This window comes from Diceros bicornis, chromosome 18 (genome assembly GCF_020826845.1).
Source record: "Diceros bicornis minor isolate mBicDic1 chromosome 18, mDicBic1.mat.cur, whole genome shotgun sequence".
NCBI lineage: Eukaryota > Metazoa > Chordata > Mammalia > Perissodactyla > Rhinocerotidae > Diceros > Diceros bicornis.
Window position 1 is genome coordinate 3,026,742 of NC_080757.1, and position 17,995 is coordinate 3,044,736.

A 17,995-nucleotide genomic window follows, 5' to 3' on the forward strand; every position below is an offset into this window, starting at 1 on the left:
GATTAATGTAACCAAGAAATTCCTCTCAATTCCACAAAGATAGGGGGGGCACCTAAAGCTCTAAAATCATCACACATAACAGAACCCTGTCATTTTTGTGTGTGTGTGGGGGGAAGATCAGCCCTGAGCTAACATCCATGCTAATCCTCCTCTTTTTGCTGAGGAAGACCGGCCCTGAGCCAACATCCATTGCAAATCCTCCTCCTTTTTTTCCCCAAAGCCCCAGTAGATAGTTGTATGTCATAGCTGCACATCCTTCTAGTTGCTGTATGTGGGACGCGGCCTCAGCATGGCCGGAGAAGCTGTGCGTCGGTGCGTGTCCGCGATCCGATCCTGGGCCACCAGTAGCGGAGCGCACGCACTTAATCGCTAAGCCATGAGGCTGGCCCAGAACCCCATCTTTAAAGGTAGAAAACCTTTATGTTATGTTTGGACCAGTGGTTCTCAAACTTGAGTGTGTATCAGAATCCTTGGAAGGTTTGTTAAAGTGCAGGCTGCTGCCTACACCCCAACCCCCAATCTGCTCACCATCATCACCAAGTTTCTGATTCCCTAGATCTGGGGTGGGGCCTGATAATGTGCATTTCTAACAAGTTCCTAGGTGCTGCTGGATGCTGGTGCTGCTGGTTGGGGACTTTGAGAAGCAATGGTTTAGAGCAGCCCTGTCGATGGAAATATAATACGAGCCACATGCGTAGTCTTATATTGTCTAGTAGCCACATTAAAAACATACAATGAAACAGGTAAAATTAACTTTAAGAATATATCTTTTTTTTTTTTTTTTAAAGATTTTATTTATTTATTTATTTTCCCCACAAAGCCCCAGTAGATAGTCGTATGTCATAGCTGCACATCCTTCTAGTTGCTGTATGTGGGACGCGGCCTCAGCATGGTCGGAGAAGCAGTGCGTCGGTGCGCACCCAGGATCCGAACCCGGGCTGCCAGCAGCGGAGCGCGTGCACCTAACCGCTAAGCCACGGGGCTGGCCCAAGAATATATCTTCTTAATCCAACAAATTCAAAATAGTATCAACCAATGTAGAATATATTAATGAGGCACTTTACATTTTTTGTACTAACTTTTCAAAATCTGGTGTAAAATATAATTTTACACTTACGGCACATCTCAGTTTTGATGAGCCACATTTCAAGGGCTCAATTGCCACATGTGGCCAGTGGCTATTGTACTGGGCAGCGTAGGCGTAGAGTGTTCCCCAAGAATGACAACGTAAGACTGACTGGGTCTCCAAGACTCATATAGAACACGCCTAAACTATAAGACTGTTTTCCGGGGGTAGGGGCTCCCCCAGCTACAGGAGACTGGACAAGGACAATACATGACCTACCCAAGCAGAGAGCTTTCCCAATTTTTTGCACGTCGTTTGATTTTTTTTTTTTTAAACAAATCAGAGGTAAGCAAAGAAGCAGCCAAGTCTTTCAAGGAATGTGGGAGGCTTGGGCATGCTGGCAGCCACGCTTCATAACACAAGCTGAAGGTAGACTAGACGTCAGCAGGTGACAGAGAAGCAGAGGGGCAGAGGCAAGCAGAGATGAGCGACAGAGAGAGAGTCCTGGGGCGTGCCAGTCCCCGGTCCCAGCCTCTCTGAGCTCCACTCTTGCACCTCTGTCCTGCCTAGTGCGTGGGAACCTTAGGATCTGTTCAGCGTATTTCTCTTCTGCGGAAGCTAGCTCAAGCCAATGCTTTGTCATTTGCAACCGAGAGAGTCCTGACTAAGAGACTCGGGCCTTATAAATGGCCAGAATGAAGCAGCCTGTCTGCAATGGAGCACCCCAGGTGCTTTCCTTTCCTGGGCTGGGCTCAAAGAACACAAGTAACACTTATAGGAACATCCCTGTCCCATCTGGACTCCTGGTCCCACACTGCGTTCTTTCACTGCTCCTGCAGCTCAGGCCAGTATTTGAAGTAGGGTATTTCGTGCTATGTTGGTGGACATGTTTCAGTTTTCCTATTTTTGACCAGTGAAAACATATCTATGCATCCCATATGTATCCATTTACCATAAAGCAAATATAGTAAGATGTAAACTGTAGCATCTCGGTGGTGGAATATGGGTGCTCACTGTATAATTCAACTTCTCTGTATGCTTGCAATTTTCATAGTAAAATACTGAGGGAAACAAATCTACTGGCCTGTCTCTCCATCACCATTTCCTCTTTCTCTGCTGTTCTCTGGATTTTTAGTCTTCGTCCTCTTCCTACAACCGTAGGTAGAAAGGAGAGATGGTCAGAGCAGAGACATATGACAAGAGCCAGAAAAGTGCAGGCATGGTACAGCTCTTTCTGCTACCCTTCCCTCAAACCCCATCATGCTCTTTTATAGAATTAGGCCTGGAGATTCCAAGAAACAGAAATGCGAGCAGAAGGTTGCTAACATGAATATCTGCTTTTCCCCTGACATTTTCCCTGTGGAACAAGCTTCCAAAACACACACCTATCAATGGCAGGAGTGGCCAACATTTCATTGCCCTTAGGAAACACTCCGGAGCTTTAGGCCTTTTTTATTAACATTGCTTTTAAAAATATTTCCAGGGGCCAGCCCAGTGGCCCAGCAGTTAAGTGCGAGCGCTCTGCTTCCGCAGCCCAAGGGTTTGCAGGTTCAGATCCTGGGCGCGCACTGATGCACCACTTGTCAAGCCAGGCTGTGGCGGTGTCCCATGTAAAATAGAGGAAGATGGGCACGGATGTTAGCCCAGGGCCAGTCTTCCTCAGCAAAAAGAGGGGGATTGGCATGGATGTTAGCTCAGGGCTGATCTTCCTCACCAAAGAAAATAATAAAAAAATAAAAAAATAAATCTTTCCATATATTCCAGAAGCGCTAAGGATCTGTGATTGGGGAAATGTATGTATTAAAGACTAAATTAAAGATGTCTCCCAAATGTACTATAGGTCAAAGATAATAAAAATAAAAATCATGGAAATAACGGTCAAGTCCAGGATAATAGAATAATAAACAAAATTATGTGTAGGATACTGTATCCACACTTACTCCTCATGGCAGGTAAGGTATTACCTTCATCTCAGAGTTCAGGACAGCTACATAGCTTGCCTGAGGTTTCCCAGCTAGAAAGTGGCAGAGATAGGATCCCAACCCAGCCTGGTCTGACCCACTTCAAGACTGTGCTCCTCCTATTCCAACATTCCATCACACCACCACTCCCAGAAGAACCGGTGTCCTCGGGCATTCAGTAAACACTGAGTGCCTGCCAGGTAGCAGGTGCTTTTCTAAGTGTGAGGGACAGAGCCGTGCAACAACCGAAAAACCAGACAGCCCCTGTCCTCATGGGGGCTCCTCTGTCTCCACTCTAGCCAGGGGGAGACAGACGCTAATCAAGCATGTGTGCCATGGTCATAAGTGCTGACCATGTGCATATGTGGACGGAGGCCAAGGAGCGCTTCACCTAGAGTGGTCAGGGATGATGTCTAATAAGGTGACATCTGAGCACAGACTTACAGGAGGACAAGTGGCAGACGTGCAGAGGTGGGGGGGCGGGGATGCTCCAGGCAGAGGGAGCAGCAAATCTGCTGCTGCAGGAGTGTGCTGGGCTTGTTGGAGGGACAGTGCCACTGGGCACAGGAGACCGTGCGACCAGAGCTCAGGGAGCCAGGGCAGAGGGGAGGGCGACGACAGAATGGGGCCGGATCTCAAGGCATCAGTGGCCATCTCAGGGACTTTACTTTTCACTCTGAGTGACTGGAGAGAGCCCCTAGAGGGTTTTAAGTAGAGAAGTGACATGACTTATGTGTTAAAAGGACCACTTTAGCTTCTGTTGAGAACGAAATATAGAGTGCCCAGACAAAAGAAGGGAGATCTTTTGGGAAGCCCAAACAAGGAAGGTGGTGGCATGACCCAGGGGGTCCCAGGGAGGCAGTGGGAGTTGGTTGAGTTGACATCTATATTTAAGGTAGAAGCAATGGCATTTTGCTGATGGACTGTGGGATGTGATAAAAGGAGGGTCCATGGGTTCTGGCCTGAGCGACTGCAAGGATGGAGATGCTATTTACTCAAATGGGGAGATTCGCTGGAAGCGGGTTTGGGGGGCAGGAGAGATGGAGGGGAAGGAATCAACATTCAGTTCTGGACGTTACATTCAAGGTCCCTTTTAGATATCTAAGAGGTAATGTTACAAAGGCAGTTGGAGGGGTCCTGGCTAAAGACACAAATTTGCATGTCATCCACCTACAGTATTAAAATTCATGAGAACAGATACTATCACCTAAAACAATTGTTCTCAACAGGGACAGTGCTGTCCCTCAGGGAGTATGTTGGAAATTTTTGGGGGCATTTTTAGTCATCACTGTGATTGGAGGTGCTACTTATATTTAACGGGTGGGAGGAGCAGGGACCCGGATGTCCTATAATGAATGTGACAATCTTGCACAAAGAATTGTCCCACATCCCTCACAATTTTCACATATTCCACAGACATTCACAACGGTGGTGCACCTTTTTATTATTATCCGAGGCTAGAGCATCCCTTCGTTTTACATATAAAAACAACGTACTTCTTGCACAACTTTAAGATACACTGAATTTTCTGAGAATAACAAGTGAAGACTGCCCTTTGGTTCAGAACTTTACCAAGTGTTCACCATTTCAAAACAATCACATCACTCCCTCAGTATCCTTTATGGAATCTGAGTCATTGACATGACAACCCTGAATCAGTCTGCATTGTAGCTGTCACATCCACGGTGCTCTAAGGAGCATCTTAGGTCCTTAAGCATAGTCGTGCTCAGGCATATGCAGATGGAAATATGGATTATTTAATTATGAACTATTTTCCTTTTATTTTTCTTCTATAATTAGGATATTATACTGATTTTTCAAAAGTTATGTGTGTAGGTAGGTCATATTATCTCTGAATTTCATTTCAGGGTAGTAAAGGAAGTGCTGGGTGTGACAGTAGCTGGGAAAGAGATGAGGCCCGAGGACTGTGCCTCATTCCCAGCTGATGACAGACCCAGGTGACGAGGAGAAGCCAAGACTAGAGACTCTAAGGTGCTGCCCAGGAGGAGGAGAAAACCGGGAGAAGAAGGCACTCCCAGACCGAGGGCGTAATCAACAGCGTTAACGCTGCTGACCCTCAAGTAAGACAAGGATGGAGAAGTGACAACTGGATGAGGATCATGGAGATGACTGGTGATCTTGACTCCCATCTGGGGTGCTGGGGGCAAAACTCTGGCTGGAGAGTCCACGTAATCCAGGGTAGGGGATCTTAGTCTTTCTGTTAAACATTCTGCAGATTTCCTTTCTCGACCCCAGGGCACTCAGCTACACCCTCTTTGCTCTGTTCCTTGAGGTCCAGATATGCTGGTTCTCCTGGGGCCCTCCTCAGAGCCTCCTTTCCCGCTTTGCTTACTGACCTCTTCAATCTCCTGACCCAGGGCTACCAGGGGTGCCCAGAGGCCCTGTCCTATGGGTTTCGGTCTGTACCTTGCTGAGTCGGGACTCAAAAGCCAACGAGGTCGAAGATTTAGAACTCTTCATGCCGGAAGAAGCTGCAGGGAGGGGCCGTGCACGGTCCGTCCCATGGCTCCCCGCTTTGATGACTGGACTCCAGGGCTTGGCTGCGCTCCTCATGTTTGTCCCGTTGGGTCTGTCTTTCTGTAGAAGAGCAGAAAAGAAAAACATGTGTGTCCACAATTGAGCCACAGCTGAACCTGGTGAGTGATATCTTGGAGCTTCACCCCCATATTCTACGTTCACCACTGTTCTCATAGAGAATGGGCGCTTATGATTGGGCTGCCATAGAGCATTCTCTTCCTAAGATGATACCCGTGCACTAGGCTAATTTTACAACTTTACAACAGCTTTTACCAAACTATCAAAAACATACATGCAATATTATTGATGTTCTGATATTACCTTTCACCAAAATGATGGCTGCTTCTTGGTAAGGGACACCTAACACAGTATCACTATACACCCATACACTATTTATAGATATCCCCAGAGAAAACAGGTCAGCTTGAGTCAAGACATACTATGTCCACGAGCCTTGTAGCTTCAGGGTTGACAATGGAGCAACCTACCTAATTTTTAAATAGACATAAATGAATCACTTGAAAATTAGATTTCACAGAAGCACAGCTTTTTTCTTCTTTTGGACAAAAATGGATATCATTTAAAATTAATAGAGCATATTTTAATTGGTCAGATCTGACATTACAGGGTAGAGTTACCCCCGTAACTAAAATATTTTATGAAAGAAAAATTGTACAAAGTAGCAGGATGCAGTTAAAGACCTAAGGGGAAAATCCGCACACAAAGATATGGAAGGCAGCCTGAGTCTTGCAATCATTCCTGAGCAAGGTGCAGCGCCATTTCTTAACCTCTCTGAATCTGCTTCTTCCATCAGTAGCACAATGGGATAGGATAAAATGCCCTCTAGGGTCTCATCCAGCTCCAACCCTGACACTGCCTGTCCCCATGGACTCTAATGACCAAGGGTGTGAGAGAGAACACCAAAACCACAGGTAACGCTCCATCCTTTCAAAGAAACAAACCCAAAAATGCACTTTAAAAAAACACAAATAGGTGATAGCTAATGCCAGTGGCCACACTCACAGGACCCGGGAGGTCTAATTAACTGCCCCTCTGAGTGATCGTAGCTGGTGCTACGCGGCCCTGGGCCTCCCCGCCCCTCACCATACCCCAGTACACCCCATTAGCCACCTATGAGAAAAACAACAGGCCACCCCCCAGCCTTGCTCATAGTTCAGGCTGTGACCTCCTCCCGGCCTGCCTCCTTTTCCTGGCTGGAGGAGAGCATTTCAACTGACAGTGTCTCTCAGCCAGGCCATCCAGTTCCTACTCCTACTGAAAGTGATGAGCTGGTGCCTGTGTCCAAGAATCTACATGGAACTCATTCTGAAGCACCACTATACTGGCAGCTATGGAAGTGTGGTGACAGGTGAAAATATATATTTAAAGACTTTGCAATTTGTTTTCTACAGTGTTTTTGAGGAAAATTATTCATGATTTTAGTTACATGATTAGTTCCGAACCTTATTAGTCTCAGCTTGGTTCCAGGTATCATGATTATCTTTTTATTCTGTATTAAAAAAACTTACTCCTCGGGGCCGGCCCCATGGCTTAGCGGTTAAGTGTGCGCGCTCCACTACTGGCGGCCCGGGTTCAGATCCCGGGCGCGTACCGACACACCGCTTCTCCAGCCATGCTGAGGCCACGTCCCACATACAGCAACTAGAAGGATGTGCAACCTACGACATACAACTATCTACTGGGGCATTGGGGAGAGAAAAAGAGGAGGAGGATTGGCAATAGATGTTAGCTCAGAGCCGGTCTTCCTCAGCAAAAAGAGGAGGATTAGCATGGATGTTAGCTCAGGGCTGATCTTCCTCACAAAAAAAAAAAAAATTACTCCTCATGTATTTTACTGACATTTAGCACCAATTATTTTTCTTTCTTGACCCACAATTTTTAATAAGCTGGTTTCCACAGCAACAATGAGAAAATTCCTAGGTTAAGAACTATACAGTAACTAATTTTATTAGGACTCCCAACATAGAATGAACTAACATAGTCTGAGTGATTCTTGGAGAGAATTACTGATGAATTTTACCAATTACTACAGAATCAACCAGTAACATGTCAGTCTGACTCACGGAGATGACTTCAATAAAATATCTGTTTAATCAAGGCACTCTTTTATGTTATGATGACAACTACTTAGAAACGACAATTACAGGGCTTACTTTATGAAAACATACAGTGATTCTGCAATACATCTACATTTTCCCAAATCTTCCCAGGTTACCCCTGAAATGAAATGCCTTTTATTTACTCCCAAAAGTAAGATAAGAATATGAAAATGAAAAGTAGCAGGAAGAGGGTGGAAAATTTTCTTGCCAACTTTTCCCCAATGTTTCCAGAGTCTAAGTCCTTGGTTAAAAAAAAAAAAAAAAAAGCCATCTCAGTCAAAACTCAAGATCTAAACTCCTCTCTTAATCTCTGGCAACAAATCTGACAATCTTCTGGACAGGCACCTGAAAAACGTTCAACCATTTTTCAAAGACTGATGAGTTACTTGCTCTGAGGCAAAATTCTCAGGGTTACTTCACTTATACCATCACACCTTTCTTTATTCTCCTAGAACCTTCTGAACCCAATCAAATTATTCCCAAACAAATGCTAGAGAACTTTCCTCATCTGGACCCCTCTTGTTTGCCATGCTATCTTTTCTTGGCTCCTTTCACTCTTTTTTCCCATTATTTTTCCCAGACCAAGCCTTTTATTTTGTACCACCCACCAGCCAGACTCTTCCCTTCAAATTCTACCTTCTTTCAGAATTCAAATATACAGAAATGAAGTAACTGATGTCCCACTCACTTGAAACAGGAAGAGAACCCTATAGGTAGGGAAAGTGCTGGGGATGGGATGCCCAGAACAGTAATGGGCTCTGCAGGGTCAATGCAGCTTTCCAGGATGGACGAGAGGATGAGAGCTGGTGAATGAGGAAAACACTCCAGTCAGACTGAACGCTAGCTTTGTGCCCCACTCCCCACTCTCCACGGTTTAGGACATTATTAAACATTGCCCACCTCCCCCCCAGCCTGGACCAGTGTCTTCCTAGCGTTCTCCAAATTTTCTAGAGGCTGCCTCTTTTCCCTTGCTCTGCCCACACCCAGCCCTGGGCTCTTCTGGAACAGACCCAGAAAGGTTCGTCCTCAGAGCTGGCCACCCACAGTTTCTGGCCCGCTTTGGCCCTGCTCTCTGTCCACTTCCAGGAAGACCTCCTGCAGGAAGAGGATCAGGTGCCCCCTAAGCCCACTCCTGGCTTTCTGCAGACTTTCACCCAATCTGCTTCCTCCACAACCCTCCTCTCAGCCCTTACCCCTGGCCTGGCTGTCTGACAGGGAACCAGTTAATTACAAGAACACTGTAGTGATGTGAGAGCGACTACACTATTCTACTCAGAGCCTGGCAAGGCACTGCTAAGCACTCTCCGTGGTTGTCCCTAAACCCTCACCATAACTCTATGACCCACGTGTCACCTCCATTTTACAGATGGGGAAAACTTTGTTTGGCTCAGGGAGGTTAAGCGACTTGCCCAAATCACAGAGTTTATGATGGAGCTGGGATTCAAATTCAGTTTTAACTGGCTCTTAAACACCAGGGATGGATAAGGCCTTTCTGAATAATCTTTGCTTCCATGGGAAAGCAGGAAGGCTTTTGGATCCAATGCTCCTGGTCCAAATCTAGCTCCACTGTTTACTGTGTGAACTCGGGCATGCTTTTTGAACAACTGTGAACTCTCAACATCTTCACCCAATAACACAGTGTTATTACTTCACAAAACTGGGAAGACGGAAGGAGAACGTGGATATCAAGGGCCGGGCACTCACAAGGCGCTCAACAAATATTAGCTGCCTTCCCAACAAACACTGTTAATTGTGTTCAGTGGAGGGCTGCTCTGCTTTATTAACTCAATAATACACAAGGATGGATCGAGTAAACCAATGTTCAGTGGCAGGAGCCACACAGACATACCAAATTTAATGAAAGCGCTCTTCTTGTACACAGAGTGGCCTATTTTCATTTGGAAATGTGAAGAGAGAAAGTATAGTCAAACTTAACAACCAGATACGTTCTGAGAAATGTGTGGTTAGGCGATTTCATCATTGTGCGAACATCATAAAGTGTACTCACACAAACCCAGATGGTATAGCCTACCACACACCTAGGCTATATGGTGCTAATCTTATGGGACCGCCATCAAATAGGCGGTCCATTGTTGACAGAAACATTGTTATTGGCGCATGACTGCAGAGAGGAAAATAAAGACGGAGAGCAGACACCTTACAGTCATAAAATGGGCCCCAGCCTTAATACATCCTAGCTGCTGAAAGATAAACACAAATGTGAATGCTGGGTGAATAATACTTTCCTTATGGATGTGAATTAGTAACAGAAAATAAATAGATGGGCTCTGGCCAAGTACAAGAAATGAAAAAAAAAGGTTTCTATTATTAACTTCCCGATTTCTGAAAATCCTCCTAAACCATCTCAAAGAATCAAACTGAGTAAGGAATTACAGTTAACTCTAGGAACCCACTCCCACAGGGGTGGGGAGAGGGTCTTCCCAGAGGTGTTTTCTTCAAATTTCTCGAACATTTTATTTTCTTACCAAGCTTTTTTCCTCTCCAGAATACTGTAAGACTTATATTTACACAGTAACTCATAAAATGTATGGCATAAAGTGGAAAAGAAAGGAGAGAGAGAGGGAAGGAGGGAGAGGGAAGAGCTATTTTAGGAAGACAATTAGCTGTTGGGCACTGCAGGAGAGGCAGAGCCCTCGCGTGTCTCCCGCTCCCTCAAAACGTGTTCCTCTGCTACTTACCGCTGCCTTCAGACCTGTGTTGGAGGGGTTATCTCCGGCCTCAGATTTACTACCCTTTTAAGGTAAGAAAACAGAAAGGCGACTGGAAAACCATTCTGGACTACCACAAAATAATACCGAGTCTCTGGGAGTGGGAGAGGGCACTGAGGTCTCAACTATGAGTTACAATAAACCCCAGGAAGCGGGAAGCTAAAGCATTCAAGTCTGAGAACTAACAAAATAAGAATGCTCACATAGCTCAATTAGCAGGGGACTCGGCAGGAAATAGAATGTGAGTGAACAACATGTTGAAAACATCCAGCTAGAGCTCTGCAGAGCATGCGCTGCGCTTGCTCTTGACCTCCTCAACAGTAGCCGTTGTGAACCGCGGTGGGTGTGGGTGGGTGGGTCATTCTGCCCCAGGGGGACATTTGAATGTGTGGAGCCCTCTTTGGTTGTCACAACTTGGGGGGTGCTACTGGCTGGAGCCAGAGATGCTGCTCGACATCCTGCAACCCAAAAGGCAGCCCCCACAACAGAGAAGTATCTGGCCTAAAATGTCAGCAGTTGAGGTTGAGAAACTCAGTCCAGACGAAGAATGCGAGTCCTCAGACGCTGGTTCTTCGACCGGCACCTGGTCTGTTTCCCATCTAATGCTGAAATGTTAATGCGGAAAATCCGGTTTGGGAGCTGCCGAGGGAATCCCAGACTTTTCAGCTAGAGGCCAGAGGAAACTTTTCAAACCTTATTATTTCCTGTGGTGTTGAGATGAAAAATCATCCCATTAGCCTTAGATTCCTTCCCAGTAAATAAGGAAAAGAACAGATCTGCACATAGCATCAGAAGAAAAACAGCAAAGTAAAATTCATTTATCCTATCAGCAGAAGTGACAAAACAAAATCTAAATGGAAAGGAATATTCGTACATCACTATGCACACCATCTCAAACCTGAAAACAAACTTTGAAAATGGAATAAGAACTTACAGAAACTATGACACGCTGCCACAAGGCAGAGATCCATAATAAACAGAGTGTAATCTGGAATAAGAAACAGAAGAGGAGTCAAGAAACTAAATATGAAACACAGACCCTAGAGAGAGGCTGTAATCTGGCAGCTATATTGCGACTACTGATGGGCTCAGAATCACTGCCCGGGGCCATCCTTCTGTCTCCAAAGCTGAACCAAGAATCCAGCAACCCAAAGAGCTAGAGGGTCACTAATCAGCATTATTTGCTTACCTATAATGTGGCTTCACATCAAAGACTTAAAAGTGAATGAGCCAAGGGAGGAGAAAAGGAGATGGAAATAAAATACTTCAACAGCTCTTTCTATAGAAATAGTTTTAAAAGATCTATTGAAGAGTAACTAAGAATAAAAACTATATTGTGGTGTCAAGACCATTCAACGAGGAAGGACAGTCTTTTCAACAGGTGGTGCTGGGAAAACTGGATATCTACATTCAAAAGAATGAAGTTGGACCCTTACCTTACACCATAAACAAAATTTAACTCAAAATGGATCAAAGACCTAAATGTAAGAGCTAAAACTGTTAACCTCTTAGAAGAAAACACAGGGAAAAGCTTCATGGCATTGGATTTGGCAATGAATTTTTAGATATGACACCAAGAGCATATGACACCACAGGCAACAAAAGAAAAAATAGATAATTTGGACTACACCAAAATTAAAAACTTTTGCGCATCAAAAGACACAATGAACAGAGTGAAACGGCAACTCAAAAAATGGGAGAAAACATTTGCAAATCATTTATCTGATAAGGGGTCTTCTATGGATTGAATTGTGTCCCCTCCCAAATTCCTATGTTGAAACCCTAATCCCCATTGTGATTGTGTTTGGAGACAGGGCTTTTAGGAGGTAAATTAAGATTAAAGGAGGTCACAAGGGTGGGGTCCTAATCCAACAGGATTGGTGGTCTTATTAGAAGAGGAAAAGAGAGAATTCTCGCTCATGTGCATGGACCTAAGAAAGGCCATGTGAGGACACGGTGAGAAGGCAGCCATCTGCAAGCCAGGAAAGAGTACTAAATCAGCCAGCACCCTGATCTTGGACTCCCATCCTCCAGAACTATAAGAAATAAATTTCTATTGTTTAAGCCACTTCAAGGGGAGGAAGGCTATCCTCTACCCAGTCTGGGTCCTTTATGGCTGGGCTACAAATTAAATTGACATGAGACTGAATAGCAGGAGAAAATCAAACAAAGCTTTATAACATGTATACATGGCAAAGACCAGGGAAACTGAGTTTCTTGACAAAATGGTGGAGGTTCTCTTCCTAAATAGATTTAGGTAAAGACAAAGGAGGATGGTGGGGGTGGGGGAGTCAGTTATGGGAGATTACTGGAAAAGCACAGTAAGGTTATAATGCAGCCTCGCCTTCCACACTGATAAGTTTCTAGAGATGAGGTCATCCCTCCCTCTTCCTGGTACAGAGAGGGAGATACCTTTACAAATGGAGATTTCCCTTACAAATGTAAATGTTTAGTAAACATAACTTTGATAAGAATGGGCTTAGCAAGGACCCTCCCAGTCTATTGATCAGTTAGTGGAGGGAGAGGTCAAAGTGTCCTTCAGAAAATAATCAATGTAAAGAGACATATTTTGAGGTGGCCAATTCTGATCTCACACACACACAATCTGTGATATTTTGTTGTGGTAGCTCAAACAGATTAAGATAGCGTTAATACCCAGAATATATAAGAACTCCTACAATTTGACAAGAGATTCTCACATATTGAGGTATATGGGGTAACTGTTCGGGTTCAAAACTGATTTGGCTTGAACTAAAAAGCCTGACTTATGGCCTATCAAACATAGATTGTACATCTGCTTAACCATTAAAGAATACACTCTCTTAAGATAAGAATGCACAGTTCCCCCTCTACCCCCTACTGGTAATGCCCGGATTAGTCCCTTTCTTGACATCACAGTCACAATGACCTGCTAATTTGCAACTGAACACCTCTTTGAAATTTTGATAAAAAGGTATCCTGGGTGTGCTTAATGTATGTTCTTTGTTTTAAAAAGATATAAGACTGTACTGAAAAACCATGCTTCTCTGGAATGCTTTCTAAGGCCTTCCTGGGTTATAATCCTCACTCTGGCTCAAGTAAACTCACCTTATTTCTCTTACCTATAGAATGGTTATTGGTTATTTTGTGTTGACAAAGTCTACACTCAGTGTTCTACAGAAGCACAAAACGAGTCCAGAAAATTAGATTATATTGTGAATCTCTAACAAAAAAAACCCCAGAAAATAACAAATGTTGGAGAGGATGTGGAGAAACTGGAACCCTTGTGCACTGTTGCAGGGAATATAAAATATTTATTTTATATATAAAATATTCTGGTGCAGCCACTAGAGAAAACAGTAAGGTCTTTTCTCAAAAAATCAAAAATAGAATTATCATATGATCCAGCAAGTCCACTTTTGGGTATATTCCCAAATAATTGACAGCAGGGTCTCAAAGGCATACTTGTACACCCATGTTCATAACAGCACTATTCACAATAGCCAAAAGGTGTAAGTAACCCAAGTGTCCATTGATAGATGAATGGATAAACAAAATGTGGTGTATACATTAAGTAGAATATTATTAAGCCTTAAAAAGGAAGGAAATTTGATATATGCTACAATCTTGCGGACATTATGTGAGGGAAATAAACCAGTCAGAAAAAGACAAATACTGTATGATTCCACTTATATGAGGTACCTGAAGTAGTAAAGTTCATAGAAACAGACAGTAAAGTGGTGGTTTCCAGGGACTGGGAGGAGTAGGGAATGGGAGTTTTTGTTTAATAGGGACAGAGTTTCAGTTCTGTAAGATGAAAACAGTTCTGTGAATGCATGGTGGTGACAGCGGCAAAACAATGTGAATGTACTCAATGCCAGTGAACTGTACACTTAAAAATAGTTAAGATGGCAAATTTTATATTACATGTATTTTACTACAATTTTTTTAAATGTGATAAGAAAAACAAAACCAAAACTGCAGTGTAGGAGGGAACCAGAGACTTGCATATCTACTGTGGGGGAAGCATCTTGAGTCATATTATTTATTCAGCTCCAGTTCTGGGCCCTTGCACATGCCCCTGCCTCTGCCTGGGACATCAGTTGGGAAATAGGAGGGGTCAGAAAGGAACTGTTTACAAGGGTGTGGGCAAGGTTTGGAGGAGCAACAAGGGAAGGTGCAGAACCCCCAGGCTAGGACCCTAGGCCTGCAGGAGTCAGGGGAGGAAGCAGATGTAACGCAAAGAGAGCTGGACTGAGAGACAAGCTGTGGCCTTCAGTAGAGAAACGCAACCAACTCATGGAGACGCAGTTGGGAGAGAGTTAGGGAAAGAAAAGCCTCAAACTCATTCTCCCTCTCCCGCCAATCTGCTGCTCACTGGCTCACTGGGAAGGCCGGGAGCCCACTGATGCAGTATCTAGGAGCTGGAGGAGAGGGATGAGTGAAGACGTGGAGGGGCAAACAAAGGAAGCTCAGGACACCCGCCCTGCCCTCCTGGCCTGGCTAACTTCAATGCCACCTTCTAAAGTGAGCTCAAGGTCTCCCCCTAGAAACTTCCCCCAGTCTAAGGGGCCCACAGGGCTCTGAGACTTGTCTGTTGACTTACCCGCTGCGCAGCTGGCCTGTGAGCCCTTCCCAGGGGGCAGCCTCCTGGCATTTGTCCATGTGCCACCAGCCCTAGCCCCGTGCACAGGACAGACCCTGAATAACCTGCATCTCCTCCTGACTCCCCCATTTCTACTATCAGCACGGCCTTTCTCACGCTCTCCCAGACTTGAAACCTCGGAAGCACGGTGGACTCTTCCCTGGGGCTCCGGTTCCTCAAACCTACAGCTGCTCAGACCGGGAGATCAGACTCCTGCCACGTTTCCTGGAGAGCCCTGCCCAAAAGGTCCAGCGCGGACCTGAGTGGCAGCTCTCGCTCTTCCCCTTCGGAAGTTCCTCCTGAGGCTCATCCCTTCCCTGATTCCTGACAGACTTCCGAAGCTCATCTGGGATTGTCACTCCCTGCTTAAATCCCTTCATTTTAACTTATTTTTAAGCAAACATTTATCAACACCGACTACGTGCCTGGCAGGACATCCAGCGATTTGCAAAGATTACTTTCTTTAATGCTCCTGACTGCCCCATGAGGCAGCTGTTGTCACCTGCACTTTACAGTGAGTAAATTGTAAAGTGAGCACAACTGAGGCCGAGGAGTTTGCTAACTTCCCTGACACAGACCCAGGCAGCACCCTTTCAGGCCGTGCACCCCAACCTGGGCCCACCGCTCCTCCTTGCTCCGAAATAAAGGACTGCCCAGCTGAGCTCAGCCGAGCCATGCTGACCACTGACCCTGCTGTGTAGCCAAACCAGATCTTTCCCTACCCAGCCAGTGCACTCATGGTTCTCATCTTGGGGCATTCACTCCGAGATCTTCTTCTGAGCCCTCCCTCTAGGAATGTTCTATCCCCTTTCTGATACTCCTGCCTCAACACTCCAGAGAACTCTGTGGCTCTCTTCTGGTACTTCTATGTCCATGTCTGTCACCTGCTCCCATCTGAGCCACTCACACCTCCCTCCTGGACGCTGCAGGGTCCCCTGACAGTCTCTGCGTCGGCCCCACCCACCTCAGTGCAGGAGCTCTCCCCTGCTCACTGTACTGTGGTCACTCAAGCTGCTTCCAGCTCCCTGAACATGCCCAGCTAGTTCTCAACCAAGAGCTTTGCACTCGCTGTTCCCTTTGCCTGGAACGTTCTCCCAGCTCTTTACCCAGTGGGCTCCTTTCCCCTCAGTGGGTCTCTGCTCAAGAGCACTTCTTCCAACAGGTCTTTTCCTTCCACCGTCTAGAGTAGCCCTCCCACCCCACCCCACAGCCCCCTGTTCATTTCTTCAGAGCCTTTATTACCAAACTAAGGCTATCACTGTCACTCATTATCCATCCTTGACCATCTGCCTCCCTCCACCACCATGGAAGTTCTGTGATGGCAGAGCCTTACCTCCCTTGTTCATCATGGTGTTCCCAGCATTTACACTGGGCCTGGCACGTAGTAGGTGCTCAAGAAATCTTAGCTAATGAATATTTAGATTCTGCCTTTCAGTGAAGAAATGCCTGCAGGTATCTCCCTGCCCCTCCTTCATTAGGCAGGCACACAGGCCCCAGCATGGAGCCCTGCAAATGGGCGTCCTTCATTAAGTAGATGCTGAATTAATGGGCAAATATAAAGTGGAACTATAAAGCAATGACTATCCTTTTCCTGTAAGACTTATAAATGTCTCTAAACAACTGGGAAAAAATCCCATCCCAACATTCCTTTCAGGATGAGAACCCCACTGACACAGATATAGAGCCTTCCAGCACTATTACCTTGAAGATAACATTCACGTTGATGTATAGCATGAGCATTACAAAAATTAATCTCATTAACTTACAACCTGAGAAACAGTTCCTAAAATTATTCAACATCAAATCTCTAAAATCATCTACTGCTTCATCTCATTTCCTGAATTTATTCCTGAAGGATGGCTTTTAAAATTTTTGGTATACATCTTAGTTTCACGGTAACAGTAAATAATACTTTACATTTTTATGGTTTTAATTTCAGATGTCTTAATTGAAACATAATAATAAATGGATTTATGTTAGATGCTTTGTTAAGTGGTAGCTGATGGTAACCACAGATTTAGGGACCCAATAATTTAAAGTATCCAGTCTAAGTACCTTGTCTTTTATCTAACCTTTTCTGTTTCTTTGTTCCTAACTGGGGCCCCTAAGTCAGGTGGGACCACAGGCAAAGCCCTATGATGTCAGTGGCTCTGCTTCCAAGGCAACAGGCAGACCAGTTCTGACTCATTCTGTTCTATTTCCTCTAAGAACAATGCAAGAAGTGCAGGGCATGCTGTCCCACCCACCTAGCAGAACCCCTACCCTCCACCTACACGCTTCAGTGTACTTGCATTACCGAGACCCAGGAGGGAGGATACAAATCCTCTCCCCCAGCACTGCTGAGCATAGGTGCAAAAACGGACCCTTTGTGACAACTGCCATTGTGGAGAGGTGGGTCCCTTCACCACATCCACTGCTCCCCTTTGCTCAACACACTTAACCCACACTGACCTTCTGCCAAAGGAAAACACAAGCAAGGAAGAAGCCAGCACCAGCTCTGCACGCTCAGGAGAGGCAGCCTCCACATGCCACACTGTCTATATTGCAAACGGGACTCAACAAGAGAAACCACAGAGGGTCATCTCACAAGTCCCCCTGCTGAGAAAGTGGCTTAACAATTCAAGAATTCTGATAAAAGAACCGCACCCACACCCTCACTTTGGATTCAGAGCCGAGAGCGCTGGCGATAACTCTTCCACACCATCACAGTCCTTCATCACAGTAACAAACTCTCCAGCCAGCAATGTCCATGAGTTATGTGATGGGACTTCCTCAAATGGCTCATTCCCACCCTCCCTCCTCTTCTTTTTTTGTTTTTTTTTTTGGTGAGGAAGATCAGCCCTGAGCTAACATCCGGTGCCAATCCTCTTTTTGCTGAGAAAGATTGGCCCTGGGCTAACATCCATGCCCATCTTCCTCTACTTTATATGGGACGCCGCCACAGCATGGCTTGACAA

At 45.3% G+C, this 17,995-nt stretch overlaps 1 protein-coding gene across 14 annotated transcripts in view; it reads right to left on the reverse strand.

Annotated features, from left to right (window-relative positions):
• Nucleotides 1-17,995, reverse strand: part of SPECC1 (sperm antigen with calponin homology and coiled-coil domains 1) — a 269,219-nt gene that overhangs the window by 190,310 nt on the left and 60,914 nt on the right. For all 14 annotated transcript variants that reach the window (XR_009222645.1, XR_009222643.1, XR_009222642.1 and 11 more), the window contains exon 2: nt 5,455-5,625. Coding sequence is in view for 10 of the 14 variants with exons in the window: in XM_058559624.1 (XP_058415607.1) it covers nt 5,455-5,601 (147 nt within the window). In the remaining 4 variants the exon portion in view is untranslated. The remainder of the gene's footprint in view (nt 1-5,454; nt 5,626-17,995) is intronic.